At 36.7% G+C, this 21,595-nt stretch overlaps 1 protein-coding gene and 1 non-coding gene across 2 annotated transcripts in view; one reads left to right on the top strand and one right to left on the bottom strand.

The window, feature by feature from the left end:
* The window catches only part of LOC110300626 (coiled-coil domain-containing protein 7A-like), a 319,531-nt gene that overhangs the window by 192,256 nt on the left and 105,680 nt on the right, over nucleotides 1-21,595 (bottom strand). Inside the window, exons 17-18 of the mRNA XM_085843505.1 lie at nucleotides 12,242-12,424; nucleotides 8,212-8,234 (exon numbers count right to left, since the gene is read on the bottom strand). Of these exons, the coding sequence (XP_085699631.1) occupies nucleotides 8,212-8,234; nucleotides 12,242-12,424 (206 nt within the window). The remainder of the gene's footprint in view (nucleotides 1-8,211; nucleotides 8,235-12,241; nucleotides 12,425-21,595) is intronic.
* Nucleotides 17,289-17,395, top strand: LOC115030345 (U6 spliceosomal RNA). The gene has a single exon (XR_003835923.1). It is a non-coding gene; the product is annotated as a U6 spliceosomal RNA (small nuclear RNA).

Below are 21,595 nucleotides of genomic sequence, written 5' to 3'. Positions count from 1 at the left end.
AGTTCTTTTGTGATTGTGTTACCTCACTCAAGATGATGCCCTCCAGGTCCATCCATTTGGCTAGGAATTTCATAAATTCATTCTTTTTAATAGCTGAGTAGTACTCCATTGTGTAAATGTACCATAATTTCTGTATCCATTCCTCTGTTGAGGGACATCTGGGTTCTTTCCAGCTTCTGGCTATTATAAATAGGGCTGCTATGAACATATTGGAGCATGTGTCTTTTTTACCGGTTGGGACATCTTCTGGATATATGCCCAGGAGAGGTATTGCTGGATCCTCCGGTAGTACTATGTCCAATTTTCTGAGGAACCGCCAGACTGATTTCCAGAGTGGTTGTACAAGCTTGCAATCCCACCAACAATGGAGGAGTGTTCCTCTTTCTCCACATCCTTGCCAGCATCTGCTGTCACCTGAATTTTTGATCTTAGCCATTCTGACTGGTGTGAGGTGGAATCTCAGGGTTGTTTTAATTTGCATTTCCCTGATTTCTCAGGTCCCGAGCGCAATTGGACTGGAGCAGAAGCTGTGTTCCACTCACCAGCAGTCTCAAAATCCTGTGGCAGGGGTCATGGGTAGCTGGCGGGTGTCAGCTGACCCTGTGCTCTAGCTACCCCAGTGCTGGTCCAGCCGGAAGAGGCCTGTGGCCCTACTCAGGCCGGTTTTCTGCTTCCCTAACTAATGCAGTCTCAGGTCCCGCGCGCAATTGGATTGGAGCAGAAGCTGTGTTCCACTCACCAGAAGTCTTAAGATCCTGTGGCAGGTGTTGTGGGTAGCTGGCAAGTGTCAGCCGACCCTGTGCCCTAGCTACCCTGGTGCTGTTCTGACCGGAAGAGCGCCTTTTTGTCTTATTAATGGTGTCTTTTGCCTTACAGAAGCTTTGCAATTTTTTGAGGTCCCATTTGTCGATTCTCGATCTTACAGCAGAAGCCATTGCTGTTCTATTCAGGAATTTTTCCCCTGTGCCCATATCTTCAAGGTTTTTCCCCACTTTCTCTTCTATAAGTTTCACTGTCTCTGGTTTTATGTGGAGTTCCTTGATCCACTTAGATTTGACCTTAGTACAAGGAGATAGGAATGGATCAATTCACATTCTTCTACATGATAACCACCAGTTGTGCCAGCACCATTTGTTGAAAATGCTGTCTTTTTTCCACTGGATGATTTTAGCTCTCTTGTCAAAGATCAAGTGACCATAGGTGTGTGGGTTCATTTCTGGGTTTTCAATTCTATTCCATTGGTCTACTTGTCTGTCACTATACCAGTTTTTATCACAATTGCTCTGCTGTACAGCTTTAGGTCACGCATGGTAATTCCACCAGAGGTTCTTTTACCCTTGAGAAGAGTTTTTACTATCTTAGGTTTATTGTTATTCCAGATGAATTTGCAGATTGTCCTTTCTAATTCATTGAAGAATTGAGTTGGAATTTTGATGGGGATTGCATTGAATCTGTAGATTGCTTTTGGCAAGATAGCCATTTTTACTATATTGATCCTGCCAATCTATTAGCATGGGTTATCTTTCCATCTTCTGAGATCTTCTTTAATTTCTTTCTTTAGAGACTTGAAGTTCTTATCCTACAGATCTTTCACTTCCATAATTAGAGTCACGCCAAGGTATTTTATATTATTTGTGACTATTGTGAAGGGTGTTGTTTCCCTCATTTCTTTCTCATCCTGTTTATTCTTTGTGTAGAGAAAGGCCATAGACTTGTTTGAGTTAATTTTATATCCAGCTACTTCATTGAAGCTGTTTATCAGGTTTAGGATTTCTCTGGTGGAATTTTTAGGGTCACTTATATATACAATCATATCATCTGCAAAAAGTGATATTTTGACTCTTTCCTTTCGAATTTGTATCCCCTTGATCTCCTTTTGTTGACAAATTGCTCTGGATAGGACTTCAAGTACAATGTTGAATAGGTAGGGAGAAAGTGGGCAGCCTTGTCTAGTCCCTGATTTTAGTTGGATTGTTTCCAGCTTCTCACCATTTACTTTGATGTTGGCTACTGGTTTGCTGTAGATTGCTTTTATCATGTTTAGGTATGGGCCTTGAAATCCTGGTCTTTCCAAGACTTTTATGATGAATGGGTGTTGTATTTTCAAATGCTTTCTCCACATCTAACGAGGTGATCATGTGATTTTTGTCTTTTAGTTTGTTTATATAGTAGATTGCGTTGATGGATTTCCATATATTAAACCATCCCTGCATCCCTAGAATGAAACATACTTGGTCAGGATGGATGATTGTTTAGATGTGTTCTTGGATTCCGTTCAAGATAATTTTATTGAGTATTTTTGCATCGATATTCATAAGGAAAATTGGTCTGAAGTTCTCTATCTTTGTTGGGTCTTTCTGTGGTTTAGGCATCAGAGTAATTGTGGCTTCATAGAATGAGTTGGGTAGAGTACCTTCTGCTTCTATTTTGTGGAATAGTTTGTGCAGAACTGGAATTAGATCTTTGAAGGTCTGATAGAACTCTGCACTAAACCCATCTGGTCCTGGGCTTTTTTTGGTTGGGAGATTATTAATGACTACTTCTATTTCTTTAGGGCATATAGGACTGTTTTGATCCTTAATCTGATCCTGATTTGACTTTGGTACCTGGCATCTGTCTAGAAATTTGTCCATTTCATCCAGATTTTCCAGTTTTGTTGAGTATAGCCTTTTGTAGAAGGATCTGATGGTGTTTTGGATGTCTTCAGGATCTGTTGTTATGTCTCCCTTTTCATTTCTGATTTTGTTAATTAGGATGCTGTCCCTGTGCCCTCTAGTGAGTCTGGCTAAGGGTTTATCTATCTTGTTGATTTTCTCAAAAACCAGCTCCTGGTTTGGTTGATTCTTTGAATAGTTCTTTTTGTTTCCACTTGGTTGATTTTGCCCCAGAGTTTGATTATTTCCTGTCATCTACTCCTCTTGGGTGAATTTGCTTCATTTTGTTCAAGAGCTTTTAGGTGTGTTGTCAAGCTGCTAGTGTGTGCTCTTTCTAGTTTCTTTTTGGAGACACTCAGAGCTATGAGTTTTCCTCTTAGAAATGCTTTCATCATCCCATAACTTCGGGTATGTTGTGGCTTCATTTTCATTAAAATATAAAAAGTCCTTAATTTCTTTCTTTATTCCTTCCTGATCAAGCTATCATTGAGAAGAGTGTTGTTCAGTTTCCATGTGAACATTGGGTTTCTATTATTTATGTTGTTATTGAAGATCAGCCTTAGTTCATGGTGATCTGATAGTATGCATGGGACAATTTCAATATTTTTGTATCTGTTGAGGCCTGTTTTGTGACCAATTAGAAGGTCAGTTTTGGAGAAGTTACCATTAGGTGCTGAGAAGAAGGTATATCCTTTTCTTTTAGGATAAAATGTTCTGTAGATATCTGTTAAATCCATTTTCTTCATAACTTTTGTTAGTTTCACTGTGTCCCTGTTTAGTTTCTGTTTCCACGATCTGTCTATTTATGTAAGTGGTGTGTTGAAGTCTCCCACTATTATTGTGTGAGGTGCAATGTGTGCTTTGAGTTTTACTAAAGTTTCTTTAATGAATGTGGCTGCCCTTGCATTTGGAGCATAGATATTCAGAATTGAGAGTTCCTCTTGGAAGATTTTACCTTTGATGAGTATGAAGCTTCGCTTCTTGTCTTTTTTTGATAACTTTGGGTTGGAAGTCGATTTTATTAGATATTAGAATGGCTACTCCAGCTTGTTTTTTCAGACCATTTGCTTGGGAAATTGTCTTCCAGCCTTTCACTGTGAGGTAGTGTCTGTCTTTTTCCCTGAGATGGGTTTCCTGTAAGCAGCAAAATGTTGGGTCCTGTTTGTGTAGCCAGTCTGTTAGTCTATGTCTTTTTATTGGGGAATTGAGTCCATTGATATTAAGAGATATTAAGGAAAAGTAATTGTTGCTTCCTTTTATTTTTGTTGTTAGAGTTGGCATTCTGTTCTTCTGGCTGTTTTCTTTTAGGTTTGTTGAAGGATTACTTTCTTGATTTTTCTAGGACGTGGTTTCAGTCCTTGTATTTTTTTTTATGTTATTATCCTTTGAAGGGCTGGATTCATGGAAAGATAATGTGTGAATTTGGTTTTGACGTGGAATACTTTGTTTTCTCCATCTATGGTAATTGAAAGTTTGGCTGGGTATAGTAGCCTGGGCTGGAATTTGTGTTCTCTTAGTGTCTGTATAACATCTGTCCAGGCTCTTCTGGCTTTCATAGTCTCTAGTGAAAAATCTGGTGTAATTCTGATAGGCCTGCCTTTATATGTTACTTGACCTTTTCCCCTTACTGCTTCTAATATTCTGTCTTTATTTAGTGCATTTGTTGTTCTGTTTATTATGTGTTGGGAGGAATGCCTTTTCTGGTCCAGTCTATTTGGAGTTCTGTAGGCTTCTTGTATGTTCATGGGCATGTCTTTCTTTAGGTTTGGGAAGTTTTCTTCTATAATTTTGTTGAAGATATTTGCTGGCCCTTTAATTTGAAGATCTTCATTCTCATCTACTCCTATTATCCGTATGTTTGGTCTTCTCATTGGATTTCCTGGATGTTTTGAGTTAGAATCTTTTTGCATTTTGCATTCTCTTTGATTGTTGTGCCCATGTTCAATGGAATCTTCTCCATCCGAGATTCTCTCTTCCATCTCTTGTATTCTGTTGCTGATGCTCACATCTATGGTTCCAGATTTCTTTCCTAGGGTTTCTATCTCCAGGGTTGCCTCACTTTGGGTTTTCTTTATTGTGTCTACTTCCCTTTTTAGGTCTAGTATGGTTTTGTTCATTTCCATCACCTGTTTGGATGTGCTTTCCTGTTTTTCTTTAAGGTCTTCTACCTGTTTGGTTCTGTTTTCCTCTTTTTCTTTAAGGACTTGTAACTCTTTGGCAGTGTTCTCCTATGTTTCTTTAAGTGAGTTATTAAGTCCTTTTTGATGTCCTCTACCATCATAATGAGATATGCTTTTAAATCTGAGTCTAGGTTTTCGGGCGTGTTGGGGTGCCCAGGACTGGCTGAGGTGGGAGTGCTGGGTTCTGATGATGGTGAGTAGTCTTGGTTTCAGTTAGTAAGATTGTTAAGTTTGCCTTTCGCCATCTGGTAATCTCTAGAGTTAGTTGTTATAGTTGTCTCTGGTTAGAGCTTGTTCCTCTCATGATTCTTTTAGCCTCTATCAGCAGACTTGGGAGACTAGCTTTCTCCTGAGTTTCAGTGTTTAGAGCACTCTCTGCAGGCAAGCTCTCCTCTTGCAGGGAAGGTGCACAGATATCTGGCATTCGGACCTGCCTCCTGGCAGAAGATGAAGGCCTGAAACAGGGCCTGTCCCTTAAGCTGTTAGCTTCTGTAGTCCACACTCTCACCTGTGCAGACTAGTCTCGGCAGGATCCGGGAACCAAGATGGCTCCCCCAGGTGCTCCAGCAAAATGTGTCACATGTTTTATATATTTTGTTTTTCAACCACTCTCTATCTCAAATGTGGGCATAAGAGAAGGAACTTTATCGGCTGTGTTGTGAATGAATTTCATAACTAAAGAATATTCACCATTTGAGAGTAACAAAAAATAAGTGTTGAATGAATGATAAATTAATGAAGTAAACTTAGCAGCTAATTATTTATGGAGAAAAACCAGCATTGAAAACTTTTTCTTTTCGGAATTTTTGTGATTTGTAATAAGCCTATGTAGTATTTGGGAGCAGAAGTTTCCATGAAAATATTCATAATGATGAAGGTTGGATGTATAACCCTTAACAGTGAAATGCCAAGAAATAGTTTACATTTTCATGTCTTAAACATGTAAATTTCACTGTAAAACATTTTAGAAGAAAATAACAATGCACATATGTGAGACAATAAACTATTAAAATATGTTGTGTGATTAAATATTTGTCACTAACTCATTCTCTAAGCCAAAATAAAGTGCTAATCATGCAATGCCGTATATCTGCTGAGGTGGGGTCTCCTTCTGCCCCCATCCACTCTTGGAGGTCAAGGGTCTTCCAAAGTACTTCACAAATTCTATTTGGATTTAAGCAGTAACCCAAAATGAAGGTTGGTGAATAATACTGTGTCCTATGTACTTAAAAATTTTTAATTTGAAACATATTTAGCAATATTTAAAATATAGCTGTTAATGGGCAATTCTATAAAGTATACTAAGCAAGAGTGACCAATTTCATGTCTTATTTGTCAGCATTGCCTTTTCTTTAGATCCAACAAAACAAATTTCTGGATTTTCCCTTGTGGAACTTATGCAGATTCTAAACAAGTTCATGAAGGCCTCAAGATATATCCATCTGGAAACATCTTTTATAATATTGCACAGTAAAGACCAACTCCAATCCCTCTGAAATTAAATACCATATAATTCCCAGTCTAGCCTAACATGTGTCATCCTTTCTGATGTGCCACACCACACTCAGTTTCTTTTGCATGTCTATCACTTACCTTATTCTACTGCTCATGCAGCAAGAAAAATAGCTATGTATTTGTTACCCCTTTACATATACCTTGTACCCCAGCAGAGTTTTTGCATGACATACAGAGTCTCTACATCACAAACAAACTGAACGGAAATTAATTAATACAATCTTCTTTGAATCATACAATGGGTTCTTCCCTGATAATACGCTCCATATTACCTATCAACTCCATTGATCTCTTGTTTCATTCACTCATCTCTGAGTCTCAAATCTGATTCATTAATAAAAATGTAACATCTCCTGAGAAATTATTTAAAGGCATACAAGCAAGTGAGTAAGTTTTGCTTTTTAAAAGTAAATTTATTTATTTGAGACTGGATCCCACTCTGTAGCCCTGGATGGCTTGGAACTCCCTATAGTGGTCAGCCTGACCTTGGGTACAGAGAGTTCCTCTGGCCTCTCCCTTCTGAAAGCTGGGACTAAAGGCATGGAGAATTATGTCCAGCCTGAGACTGCTTTACTAATGCCTTCATTGAGACTAGAGAGCTGCTATATGATATAGTTTTTAAAGTCCATTTCTCTGTTTTCCAAGATGTGATTTACCAAGGTAGTCAATGGGTTCATTAGCAGAAACTCTACAAAACTCAATATAAAAACAATATTAAATATTATCAAGACTTTTATAGGTAACAGATGCAGACAGTGTACCATTTCAAAAGCCTACAGTCTATCATGTTTCCTTAGAAAAATCATAGAACTATGGTACACTCACTACAATCTAAGCATGAGTATGACAGCACCTTGCTCTATTTATCTTTCCTCACAGTTCTTAAGCTAGGTGGGATTCCATGAGGTGTTTAATTATCAATACTTTTTCTTATGACCTTACAATGTTATAATACTGCCCATGCATTTTTAAATGTAAAAGGATAAATTAGAAGCCCTTCCCACAGTAAGATAGCCAGAAAAAGACATAAGTAATATCTAATGTTTTCTGCAATAAAAAAATCACTCTCTCTCTCTCTCTCTCTCTCTCTCTATATATATATATATATATATATATATATATATATGGCTATATACTTGCTAATTGGCTTGGGTCTGTGATCTAGAAAATCTAAAGTGATAATAAGACATAGAAGCATACATGGCTAGGCATTCTCTTTTATTTTCTCCAAGGTAATCAAAGTAAAATTTTTATGTGTGAGACTTTGTATAATTAAGGGAAATAAAACACTGACAGCTTATTTTGACTCAGTAATATAGTACCCTAACTCCTTTGAAAGAATCTACTGCCCCTTAAACATTCTGCCTCAGGAGCACTGTCCACTCACTGAGTAGGTTTGGTAGAAATCACAGTATGATCATCAAAGAGACTCAAGAAGGAAAACTAATATTTATTTGGGTGAATCAAGCAACTCAACTAGTTTCATGTTTCAGTATTCACCAAGATGTGAGTGACTGGGACAACAAAAGACAGAATCTTGAGTTGTTTATAGAGCTAGGTCCTGTATTTTGATAACTATATTAAAAATGAAAGTCAGTTATCACTTCAGAAATCTAATCATACTTTAAATCTAATTCTTAAAGATATTTTAAACTTTTAAGTTTTTAATTCTCCCTAATTTCCAATTTTTGGCATCTAAAGTTTCAAACATTTTGTATTTAACATTAGTTGTCCAGGAGCACAAGAGCAAGTGATGATACAAACAAAGACTCGGTTTGCTATTTTTCTCTCTTAGACATCTAACTAATAAAACTATGAAAACACAGAACAAATAAAAACTGTTTTACCTTTCACCAACTGACCTTTTACTTTGATCAGATGAGATCTGTAATAAGATAAAATAACAACTATATAGACAATGTTTAAAATGAGTCACATAAAAAATATTCAAGGTATTTTCCTGCCCCATCCTGCCTTATTGTTGTTGAGATGGGTTCTCAACTATGAAGCCTGGAGCTTATGTAGACCAAACTGGTCTTGAATTCACAGAGATATGTCTGCCAGGCCTGTCAAGTGATGGGATTAAAGGCATGCATCATTATGCTAGGCCATCAAAGCAGTTTTCTTAATATGACAGTCATATAAGACAAATATATTACAAAGGCTGAGAAATTACATTTTGGCAAAGGACAAGATTATGGAACAGCTGGCCCCGAAATTATATTTCTTAATCAAAAGTCTACAGGGTTTTTAAAATAGATAAAAATTACTTTAAATGTATTCATAACTATATTATTTTAAATATACTTGCTATAGTTCATTACGCTAATGCATTAAACAATGGTGTTTTAAAAGCACAATTTTTAATATATATTAAGAATGAGTACTGGAAATTTTTTTTCAAACATAAAAACATGTCCTTTATTGATCAAGCAATAGTGTAAAAGAAGGAAAATGTGTGGACATTATAATATTTATGTTTCATTATACCAGTTAATGAAAGCTCCTAGGACCATAGTTGCAGAGAACCACAATGTTGCCACTACAGTATGGAAAAATTTCAGTGAAGTAGTAAATGTAAAATTTGATTTTGTAGCCATATCCAACTAAGTGTCAATGTAAGTCTTATAAACAGCCAAGGAACTATATACAGCTGCTTACCAAATGTTTTTGTTTAACAGACATAAAGAACTATAATCTAAATTATATAAAGAATAAAAAAACTGAATATAAAGAAACAATTTAGCTTGATTTCCAAAGGATACGAGACTTGATATTCTCAGAAGTTGAAATTTAAACGACTGAACAACAAAACATGAGGAAGTTAAACATTAGCTACAAAGGAACAGAAAATTGAAACCAGTTTGAGGATGAACTGGAAAAAGGGGCAGAGACAAGGGGAAAAGGAGGAAATGTTTGTAGAAACAGCAAAAATTAAAGTTCACTTATTGGATATTATTTTTTCCTTTTTCCCCTTTTTTATTGGATATTTTCTTTATTTACATTTCAAATTGTTTCACCTCTGAAAGACCCCCCCCATCCCCTTCCCCCTCTCCCTACCTACCAGCCCACCCACTCCCACTTCCTGGCCCTGGCATTTCCCTATACTGGGGCATAGAGCCTTCATAGGACCAAGGGCCTTTCCTCCCAATGATGACTGACTAGGCCAGCCTCTGATACCTATGCAACTGGAGCTATGGGTCCCTCCATGTGTTTTCTTTGGTTGGTGATTTAGACCTTGGGAGCTCTGGGGATACTGGTTAGTTCATATTGTTGTTCCTCCTTTGGGACTGCAAACCCCTTCAGCTCCTTGGTTCCTTTCTCTAGCATTAGGGACCCTGTGATCAGACCAATGTATGACTGTGAGCATCTGCTGCTGTATTTGTCAGGCACTGGTAGAGCCTCTCAGGGGACTGCAATATCAGACTCTTGTCAGCAAGCACTTGTCATCCAAAGTAGTATCTGGCTTTGGTGACAGTATGTGTGATGGATCCCATGTACTGGAAAATTTATTGAGATATCTGATCAAACTGAAACCTGTGCTCAACAAGTATGTTTTTATTAATAGATGAATTCCTTTGATCAGTAACAGGTATTTTTCTGTAACATAGATGTTGACACTAAGTGTCACTCCAGGCCTGAGCATCACCTAACTTCGCTTCTTTCATATGAACATACTTTACCCATGTACAGCAAGACTTTTGGCAGTTCACCAAAATGGTTTTCTTTCTTTCTTAGATACTTTGTTAGTCTGCATCTTTAATCTTCCTTCAAGTTAAATGTGGCAAATGCAAAGTTCCTCAGGTCAGTCCTGAGTGCTGAGGCTGAATGTGGTGGCAGAAGCCACTTGTACAATGGAAAAGATTCTGTATGCCTGGATACATGAATGACAGCAAACAACTCTCTCCAACAGACACTGACCCTGGCCTACTTTCAGTGGTGAAGTGGTATGGTAAAGCCAGCTCATATTTTGTGTTTGTTGCAAAAGTAGCAGTGCACTAATATGTCACAATGGATTTTCATACAGCCATCCAGAGGACTATGGCCAAGCTAAAAAAGTACCAGGAAAACCATGCAGTACTATGTTACACAGTACTAACACCTTACATAAGCAGTTCGTGAACATTATGCTATTTTATACTTACTCACTCTTTAAAGTATTGCCACATTCCATTAATTAAGGTTTGCTATATAATTATGTTGAGTTCCTGGCAATCTTGACCCATAACTTAACTTAAGCTACATTACAAATCAGCCACTCTTTATTCCAGAATATTGATGAGATCACACAATAGCGTTCTTATGTAACAAAAGCTAGTATTCAGTAGCAGAGATGGCATATTTTTCCTTTATTGCTATTTGGTTTTATATTTTTATCTCCTGATACAGATTATAACAAGATACTTATGTGAAATCAAGATTCAAGAACTGATGTCCCAGATCAGACACAAAATTTAACCTGACAATAAGAGTGTCACAGCCAGCCAAGAGTTCTGGAATAACAAGAGAGTGAGTGACTTTAACAGAAACAGGAGTAACTTTATTTACCATATACACAAACTACTTTTAAACTATGGGCTTAATTGAGGAGAATAATTAACCTGTTTTAGCAAGTCATCATTTGTTTTCTATAAAATTATAGAATTACACATTACTCCCTTGCCTAAAATCTTCATCTTTCATGGTATTTCCGGTTGAGTATTGTAAGCTAAACTGCTAAATTTAGTACTCAGTTTCGGAGTTTTCACAATCTCACTCACTCTGCTTTCAGCATACAGCCTCTCAACTGATGAGCATGCTCTCAGCTTGGTATTCATGCCAGTGAGTTTGCCTTCTCGTGTATGGTCTTACCATAACCAACAATTCATTTAGAAAATGCAGCTTTTCCAAGACAGAGAATATGGTAAGATTGAAGACATGTCACTTCCAAGATCAAGCATGTCTCTCTTATCTCTCGTACTTTTCCTTTACATTGTTGTTTTTTCCAGCTTTTGTAAAGTTCTGGAAAAGGGGATTTATGAACAGCCTTCTATGACATTTTTCTAATACTGTTACAACTTTCAGGTGTGTGCACTCCTGGATCCTTGTCCACAAATGTGAGATAATTGTGTATGCTGTCTGGGTCATGAAGTTCCTTGAGAATCTATTATACAGCTAACAATAACTAAGTGAAATGGTACATTTAATTCTTCATCACTTTCTGTAACTAGAAAATTTTTAGAAAATAGGGGGGAATGTGTACAAAGAACAAACTAGGAATAGCCTGAACATGATCTATCGTTCATAGTACTTTCCACTGCCTTACAGACAACCTGTGTGACTACAGTGGAAGATACACTTTAGTATACAATGTGAATATCATCATGAGTATGCATAAAGACCGGGGGGCTAATCAAAGAAGAGTCTCAGATCCTGGGAAAGGATTAGACCCAACAAAGCTGGAATAAGGTTTAGGAAAGCATTTTTAGGTTAGGGAGGGGTAAAGCTTCTGAATCCACAGTGCTACAGGAACAAAATAAAATTTTCTTTAGGATTATTCTCTAAAATTTTGCTTTTATATTGAACCTTATCAATTTTAAGCAAAATATCTTCAGTTTTTAAAACCTTATTTTCTTCCTGTTCTCAAAAATATACTTAAATCATCACTCAAAATTGCTAACTTATAGTTGGTATTTATGAAGACAATGAATCCATATATCAATAGGGTAAAAATAAGTACTCTAAATAAATAAAAAGTAATTTATACAAATAAAGTAAGAAAGATATGAAAGAATTTATTTTTAAGAAGTAATTTATACAAATAAAGTAAGAAAGATATGAAAGAATTTCAGTAAATACTATTTACTATTCAGTAAATCATATACTGAACACTTTGGTCAGTTTCTCCCTCACCTGATCCTTCCTTTGTTCACCCAACTGTGTGTCACTCTTCTTTGGTAAGGAATCCTTTGAATCTTCAATCTTAACCTTTGATTTATTCTGACTCTGGCCCACTTTTGTTTTACTCTCTTCTTTAAACATCTCCATCTTTTGATGTAGGACAAATTCGAGTTGAGTCTTATTTCTTTCAGCTTCCTGATTGAGAGAAATCAGTTTGTCAGGTTTAAGTCACATTTCGCTCTAAAAAGCACATACTTCAGGAATCTGCACACACTGATACCTATATTCTCTCTATAACTGACCTGATGAAGTTAGGTTAAACCATCTGCTATAATTCCACACCTTTATAATTAGAATTAATTAATTATATATATATATAATAAAAATTAATTAATTAAAGGTATTTGCATGTTGGAAAAAATTTAAAAACATTTCCAATTTTTCTTTTTTTTAAATTAGGTATTTTCCTTATTTACATTTACAATGCTATCCCAAAAGTCCCCCATACCCTCTCCCCGACTCCTCTACCCACCCACTCCCACTTTTTGGCCCTGGAGTTCCCCTGTACTAGGGCATATAAAGTTTGCATGACTAATGGGCCTCTCTTTCCAGTGATGGCCAACTAGGCCATCTTTTGATACATATGCAGCTAGAGACAAGAGCTCCAGGGTACTGGTTAGTTCATATTGTTGTTCCACCTATAGGGTAGAAGATCCCTTTAGCTCCTTGGGTACTTTCTCTAGCTCCTCCATTGGGGGCCCTGTGATCCATCCAATAGCTGACTGTGAGCATCCACTTCTGTGTTTGCTAGGCCCCGGCCTAGTCTCACAAGAGACAGCTATATCAGGGTCCTTTCAGCAAAATCTTGCTAGTGTATGCAATGGTGTCATCGTTTGGAGGCTGATTATGGGATGGATCCCTGGATATGGCAGTCTCTAGATGGTTCATCCTTTTGTCTCAGCTCCAAACTTTCTCTCTGTAACTCCTTCCATGGGTGTATTGTTCCCAATTCTAAGAAGGGGCAAAGTGTCCACAGTTTGGTCTTCATTCTTCTTGAATTTCATGTGATTTGCAAATCATATCTTATATCTTGAATATTCTAAGTTTCTGGGCTAATATCCACTTATCAGTGGGTACATATCATTTGAGTTCTTTTGTGATTGGGTTACCTCACTCAGGATAATGCCCCCCAGGTCCAACCATTTGCCTAGGAATTTCATAAATTTATTCTTTTTAATAGCTGAGTCGTACTCCATTGTGTAAATGTACCACATTTTTCTGTATCCATTCCTCTGTTGAGGGGCATCTGGGTTCTTTCCAGCTTCTGGCTATTATAAATAAGGCTGCTATGAACATAGTGGAGTATGTGTCTTTCTTACCAATTGGAACATCTTCTGGATATATGCCCAGGAGAGGTATTGCGGGATCCTCCAGTAGTATTTTCTATAAAACCACCACACTGATTTCCAGAGTGGTTGTACAAGCTTGCAATCCCAACAACAATAGAGGAGTGTTCCTCTTTCTCCACGTCCTCACCAGCATCTGCTGTCACCTGAATATTTGATCTTAGCCATTCTGACCGGTGTGAGATGGAATCTCAGGTTTGTTTTGATTTGCATTTCCCTGATGATTAAGGATGCTGAACATTTTTTCAGGTGCTTCTCAGCCATTCGGTATTTCTCAGGTGAGAATTCTTTGTTTAGCTCTGAGACCCATTTTTTAATAGGGTTATTTGATTTTCTGGAGTCCGCCTTCTTGAGTTCTTTATATATGTTTGATATTAGTCCCCCATCTGATTTAGGATAGGTAAAGATCCTTTCCAATTTTTCTTATTAAAATAAAGCCCAGACAGTTTTCCCAAGTTACCATCTTCAAGGCCACGATGAGCAATGGCACCTTAAAAGGACATCTAAGGGGTGGGGGTGCTTAATATACCAAGTATCAGAATTTGTTCTCCAAAGAAAATTTTAAAAAAGAAAATTCACACTAAATAACCTCCCTCATCACACAGAAAAATCACTCAATGTATTCTCTGATATATTTATGGGTATACATTTTGATGGCACATATACTATATTATGCTATACACATATAATATAGTCTTTTTAGTCACAATGTTACATTTTTATAGCAAAAGTATGTAACCACAAAAATAGGTGTCAGAATATATTTAGTAAAATGGTGTTTTCAAATTTTCAAATATTTTCCAGTCGACATTTTGGTCATTTCAAACCTTTTACTATTAAAATTCATTACACCTTAATTGAAGGATTTTGTGCATTTTTTCTTTAGGAAGTACTTTTAGAAGTAAACTTGATAACTGAAATGGTTACATTTCCCCAAGAATTTCAATGAATATTTCCTTTCAAAAAAGTAATTCATGCTCATATAATAGAAATATGGAAAAGATTGTATACTTTGGCTTATACCCAAAAGCATTAGATATATCTGTTCCTTAAGTTTTAACAAAGTTGGGGGTGAGAAACATCTATTGCTAAAGTGAAATTTAATAATCAATGAGGTTTTATATATATATGTATATATGTATATATATATATACACACACACACACATATGTCTGTGTTTTATTGAGCATGTTTGTTTTATAGTCACAATTTACTTATTTGGGTTTCTTGTGTATTTCAGTGAAGTTTATGAAATATCTTTATATAAAATATTTGATACTATCTATATTGAATCCTGGACAAGATTCTCAGTTTCATGGCTTTCAGTTCCAGAGCATGCTCTTCCTGAGCCATGCAGAGCAACTGATAGAAAACCTAGGCCTTTGTAACTTACAAACCAGATATCATGATTGAAGACAACTTAAACGATAATTTACAACTTGAAAATTGTAAATTTAGGGGATGCTGGAGATAAGACTAACTAGTTAGGAACACTGAATGCCCTTTCCAAAGCCTCAGAATTTACATTTATAGCACCCACAGCTTGCAACTGACTGTGACTCCAGTTCCAGAGGATGTGGTGTCATTTTTTAGCCTCTGAGGGCATTGCACACACATGACACAGAGACGTATACACACGGACAAAACATCCATACACTTAAAGTAAATGAAATAATTAATATAATATAATGTTGTAAACTTAGTAAAGTCAAACTCATCTTATGGGTAATAATCCTTAGAAAGGTTTGCTTAACCAGGATGTCTGATTTTTGACAGTGTGATATTTAGTTTTTGTCATTTTGACACAAACTAGAGTCACCTGGGGAGACAGAGCCTCAGCTGAAGAAATGCCTCCATCAGGCAGAAACAAACAACATACTCATTATATTAAAAATAATTGGAGGGACAATTGGGGCATTTTCTGGATTAATGGTTAATAAAGTAGGCTTCAGCCCATTGTGGGTGGTGCCAACCAGAGGCAGGAAGTTCAAGGAAACTAGCTGAGCAAAAGGCACAAGCAAGACAGTAAGCAGTTCCCTCCATGGCTCCTGCCTTTATCCCTGCTTGAGTTCCTGTCCTGACTTCCCTCAATGATCAGGACATGTAAGCCAAATAAACCCTTTCCTTTCCAGGTTGCTTTGGTCAGTGTTTTATACCAGCAACAGAAAGCAAACTAGGAAAGACACTGACATGATATTGTCATCACATTCACAGCTGTGCTGGGATGCATGCAACCCACACTGGTCACACTGGCTAGACAATAATATATCACTCAATTATCATTTATGTTCATTTGTAACTCTGGTACTTTAAAACAACCAGTACTGTATTAGTCTATCTTTTCCATAAATGCTTACTTGGTGTAACTATTTTATTCTTCTATAAAAACTTTTAGTACTAAAAGTTGTTAAATAGTATATTATCATGTTAATGTAATGCATCCCTACTTTACATTCAGCACCAGAAGTGGAAGTGCTTTCATCGCTGAAATCTTACAGTACTCACTCCTGTTGGATGAGGATAACTGCCTTAATTGTTCTTCTTTTACACAACCAAGGTTCTTATCCTTTATATCTTACAGTAGTTTTCTTATGCTCAAAAATAATTGCATTTTCATTATGAGCTGATTTCTTTATACTTATGTGTCAATTTGAGAAACATTGTAGATTAGAATACTGATAATATAGAACTTTGAAATTGGAAAACTTGTGTTTTGTCATTCTTCGTCTATGACCTTTCAAAAATATCTACCTGTACTTTTTTAAGAATTATTTTCCATCATTATAATTTTTTGCATTACATTTTCTGAATAATGTAATTGAATAAACATCTTGGACAAAAAAAAAGAGAAACAATTGCTTTTCTGTTTACTGTTTTATTCTAAAATCCAGCCTCTTTGTTCATAGCTTCCCTTTAAAACTATATAATTAATGAATTGTCTTTTTTTTAAAAAAAGTTATATAAACTATAAGTTCTTATAGTTTTCTATGTTCACTTATGAAATGTTTGTATCTCATTTTAATTTTTGTTTGGTGAGAACTTGAGAAAGAGCAGAAACAAACAGCATACTCATTATATTAAAAATAATTGGAGGGACAAGAGCCAGTTCTTTCCTACTTCCTTCTTTTCTTTCCTTCCTTCTTACCCATATGTATGGGCATCTGAGTGTGGGTATGTGCACATCTGTGTGCAGTTGCCTGTGGAGTCCAGTAGAGGGTGTCAGATCCCCTGGAACTGGAGATAAAGGCTGTTTGAGCCATCTGGCATGGGTAGGAACCAAGTTACAGCATTTTGCAAGAACAGTATGTACTCTTTGTGTGCGTGTGTGCTGGAATATTCCTTTTTTTATTACATTATTTATTGCCTCTGACCAGTCACAACACCAGGTACTGAGGCAGGTAGCAAATGGTTGTGTTGGTGGGAGCAAGGGCTAAAGTAACTTACTTTTAATACAATTTTTCTTCCTTAAGCATTTGCTATTCTAAGGTCAAAAGGCTCTAGCTTCTGGAGATGAAGTCCTATTGATAGTAGCAGGGGATTAAGTAAAAAAGACTTACTAGTTAGTGGCTCAAGGGTCATGGCTGGACAGGTGAAAGGCTTGGAGTTCTTTAACTGTTAATGAGCCAGAGAGAAAAGGAAGAAAGGGAGAATTCGTGCTCTCTTCAGCAGCACATATACTAAAATTGGAATGATAAAGATTAAATTAGCATGGCCCCTGTGCAAGGATGACACTCAAATTAGTGAAGTGTCCCATATATTTCCATGATAAAACCAAATTAACATAATATCTTTCCACGAATCCAGCCCTTCAAAGGATAATAAGGGAAAACACCAACACAAAGACAGAAACTACACCCTAGAAAAAGCAAGAAAGTAATCCTTCAACAAACCTAAAAGAAGACAGCCACAAGGACAGAATCCCAACTTTAACAACAAAAATGACAGGAAGCAACAATTACTTTTCCTTAATTTCTCTTAATATCAATGGACTCAATTCCTTAATAAAAAGACATAGACTAATAGACTGGCTACACAAACAGGACCCAACATTTTGCTGATTACAAGAAACCCACCTCAGGGAAAAAGACAGACACTATCTCAGAGTAAAGGGCTGGAAAACAATTTCCCAAGCAAATGGTCTGAAGAAACAAGTTGGAGTAGCCATTCTAATATCGAATAAAATCGACTTCCAACCCAAAGTTATCAAAACAGACAAGGAGGGGCACTTCATACTGATCAAAGGTAAAATCTACCAAGATGAACTCTCAATTCTGAATACCTATGCTCCAAATGCAAGGGCAGCCACATTCATTAAAGAAACTTTAGTAAAGCTCAAAGCACACATTGCACCTCACACAATAATAGTGGGAGACTTCAACACCCCACTTTTACCAATGGACAGATCCTGGAAACAGAAACTAAACAGTGACACATGGACACTAACAGAAGTTAAGAAACAAATGGTTTTAATAGATATCTACAGAATATTCTATCCTAAAACAAAAGGATATAACTTCTTCTCAGCACCACATGGTACTTCTTCCAAAACTGACCATATAATCAGTCACCAAAAAGGCCTCAACAGATACAAAAATATTCAAATTATCCCATGCATCCTATCAGATCACCACAGACTAAGTCTGATCTTCAATAACAGCATAAATAATAGAAAGCCAAAATTCATGTGGAAACTGAACAACACTCTACTCAATGACAACTTGGTCAAAGATGAAATAAAGAAAGAAATTAAAGACTTTTAAGAGTTCAATGAGAATGAAGCCACAACATTCCCAAACTTATGGGACACAATGAAAGCAGTCCTAAGAGGAAAACTAATAGCCCTGAGTGCCTCTAAAAAGAAACTAGAGAAAACATACACTAGCAACCTGACAGCACACCTAGAAGCTCTACAATTAGAGGAAGAAAACTCACCCGGGGGGGGGGGGGTAGACTGCAGGAAACAATCAAACTCAGTGCTGAAATCAACCAAGTGGAAACAAAAAGAACTATTCAAAGAATCAACTGAACAAGGAGCAGGTTCTATGAGAAAATCAACAAGATAGATAAACCCTTAGCCAGTCAAACTAGAAGGCACAGGGACAGTATTCTAATTAACAAAATCAGAAATAAAAAAGGAGACATAACAACAGAACCTGATGAAATCCAAAACATCATCAGATCCTGAATCAAAAGGCTATACTCAACAAAACTGGAAAACCTGGATGAAACGGACAACTTCCTAGACAGATACCAGGTACCAAAGTTAAATCAGGATCAAGTTAACGATCTAAACAGTTCCATTTCCCCTGAAGAAATAGAAACAGTCATCAATAGTCTCACAACCAAAATTAGTCCAGGACCAGATGGGTTTAGTTCGGAGTTCTATCAGACCTTCAAAGAAGACCTAATTCCAACTCTCCTCAAACTATTCCACAAAATAGAAACAGATGGTACTCTACCCAATTAATTCTATGAAGCTACAATTACTCTGATACCTAAGCCACACAAAGATCCAAAAAAGTAAGAGAACTTCAGATCAATTTTCCTTATGAATATTGATGCAAAAAATACTCAATAAAATCCTTAAAAACCAAATCCAAGAACACATCAAATCGATCATCCATCATGACCAAGTTGGTTTCATCCCAGGGATCCAGGGATGCAGGGATGTTTTAATATATGGAAATCCATCAATGTAATCCACCATATAAACAAACTCAAAGACAAAAACCACATGATCATCTCCTTAGATGTTGAGAAAGCATTTGACAAAATCCAACACCCCTTCATGATAAAACTCTTAGAAAGATCAGGAATTCAAGGCCCATACCTAAACATAATAAAAGCAATATACAGCAAACCAGCAGCCAACATCAAACTAAATGGAGAGAAACTTGAAGCAATCCCACTAAAATCAGGGACTAGACAAGGCTGCCCTCATTCTCCCTAACTATTCAACATTGTACTTGAACTCCTATCCAGAGCAATTTGACAACAAAAGGAGATCAAGGGGATACAAAGTGGAAAGGAAGAAATCAAAATATCACAATTTGCAGATGATATGCTAGTATATATAAGTGACCCTAAAAATTCCACCAGAAAACTCCTAAACCTGATAAACAGCTTCGGTGAAGTAGCTGGATATAAAATTAACTCAAACGAATCAATGGCCTTTCTTTACACAAAGGACAAACAGGCTGAGAAAGAAATTAGGGAAACAACACCCTTCACAATAGTCACAAATAATATAAAATACCTTAGTGTGATTCTAACTAAGGAAGTGAAAGATCTGTATGATAAAAACCTCAAGTCTCTGAAGAAAGAAATCAAAGTAGGTCTCAGAAGATGGAAAGAATTACCGTGCTCATTGATTGGCAGGATTAATATAGTCAAAATGTTAATCCTGCCAAAAGCAATCAACAGATTCACTGCAATCCCCATCAAAATTCCAACTCAATTCTTCACAGAGTTAGAAAGGGCAATTTGCAAATTCATCTGGAAAAACAAAAAACCTAGGATAGCAAAAACTATTCTCAACAATAAAAGAAACTCTGGTGGAATCACCATGCCTGACCTCAAACTGTACTACAGAGTAATTGTGATAAAAACTGCATGGTACTGGTACAGCTACAGACAGGTAGATCAATGGAATAGAATTGAAGACCCAGAAATGAATCCACAAACCTATGGTCACTTAATCTTTGACAAGGGAGCTAAAACCATCCAGTGGAAAAAAGACAGCATTTTCAACAAATGGTGCTGGCACAACTGGCAGTTATCATGTAGAAGAATGCAAATTGATCCATTCTTATCTCCTTGTACAAAGCTCAAGTCTAAGTGGATCAAAGAACTCCACATAAAACCAGAGACACTGAAATTTGTAGAAGAGAAACTGGGGAAAACCCTCGAAGATATGGGCACAGTGGAAAAATTTCTAAACAGAACAGCAATGGCTTGTGCTGTAAGATCAAGAATTGACAAATGGGAACTCATAAAATTGAAAAGCTTCTGAAAGGCAAAAGACATGGTCAACAAGAAAAAAGGCTACCAACAGATTAGGAAAGGATTTATACCAATCCTAAATCTGATGGGGACTAATATCTAATATATACAAAGAACTCAAGAAGCTGAATTCCAGAAATTCAAATAACCCCATTAAAAATGGGGTACAGAGCTAAACAAAGAATTCTCAACTGAGGAATACTGAAGGGCTGAGAAGCACCTGACAAAAATGTTCAACATCCTTAATCATCAGGTAAATGCAAATCAAAACAACCTTGAGATTCTACCTCACACCAGTTAGAATGGCTAAGATAAAAAATTCAGGTAACAGCAGATACTGGCTAGGATGTGGAGAAAGAGGAACACTCCTCCATTGTTGGTGGGACTGCAAGCTTGTAGAACCACTCTGGAAGTCAATCTGGCAGTTCCTCAGAAAATTGAACATAGTAGTACTGGAAAATCCAGCAATATCTCTCCTGGGCATATACCTATAAGATGCTCCAACTGGAAATAAGGACACATGCTCCACTATGTTCATAGCAGCCTTCCAGCATAGCAGCTGGAAAGAACACAGATGTCACTCAACAGAAGAATGGATACAGAAAATGTGGTACATTTACAGAATGGAGTACTACTCAGCTATTAAAAACAATGAATTTATGAAATTCTTGGGCAAATGAATGTATCTGGAGGATAACATCCTTAGTGAGATAACCCAATCACAAAAGAACTCAAATGATATGTACTCACTGATAAGTGGATATTAGCCCAGAAACTTAGAATACTCAAGATATAAGATACAATTTGCAAATCACATGAAATTCAAGAAGAACGAAGACCAAGATGTGGACACTTTGCCCCTTCTTAGAATTGGGAACAAAATACCCATGGAAGGAGTTACAGAGACAAAGTTTGGAGCTAAGATGAAAGGATGGACCAGAGACTATCCCTACCTTGG

This window comes from Mus caroli, unplaced genomic scaffold (genome assembly GCF_978045245.1).
Source record: "Mus caroli unplaced genomic scaffold, Mus_caroli_1 scaffold_10, whole genome shotgun sequence".
NCBI lineage: Eukaryota > Metazoa > Chordata > Mammalia > Rodentia > Muridae > Mus > Mus caroli.
The sequence above is the reverse complement of the archived record's forward strand: the minus strand, read 5'-3'. Positions and strand labels throughout refer to the sequence as shown.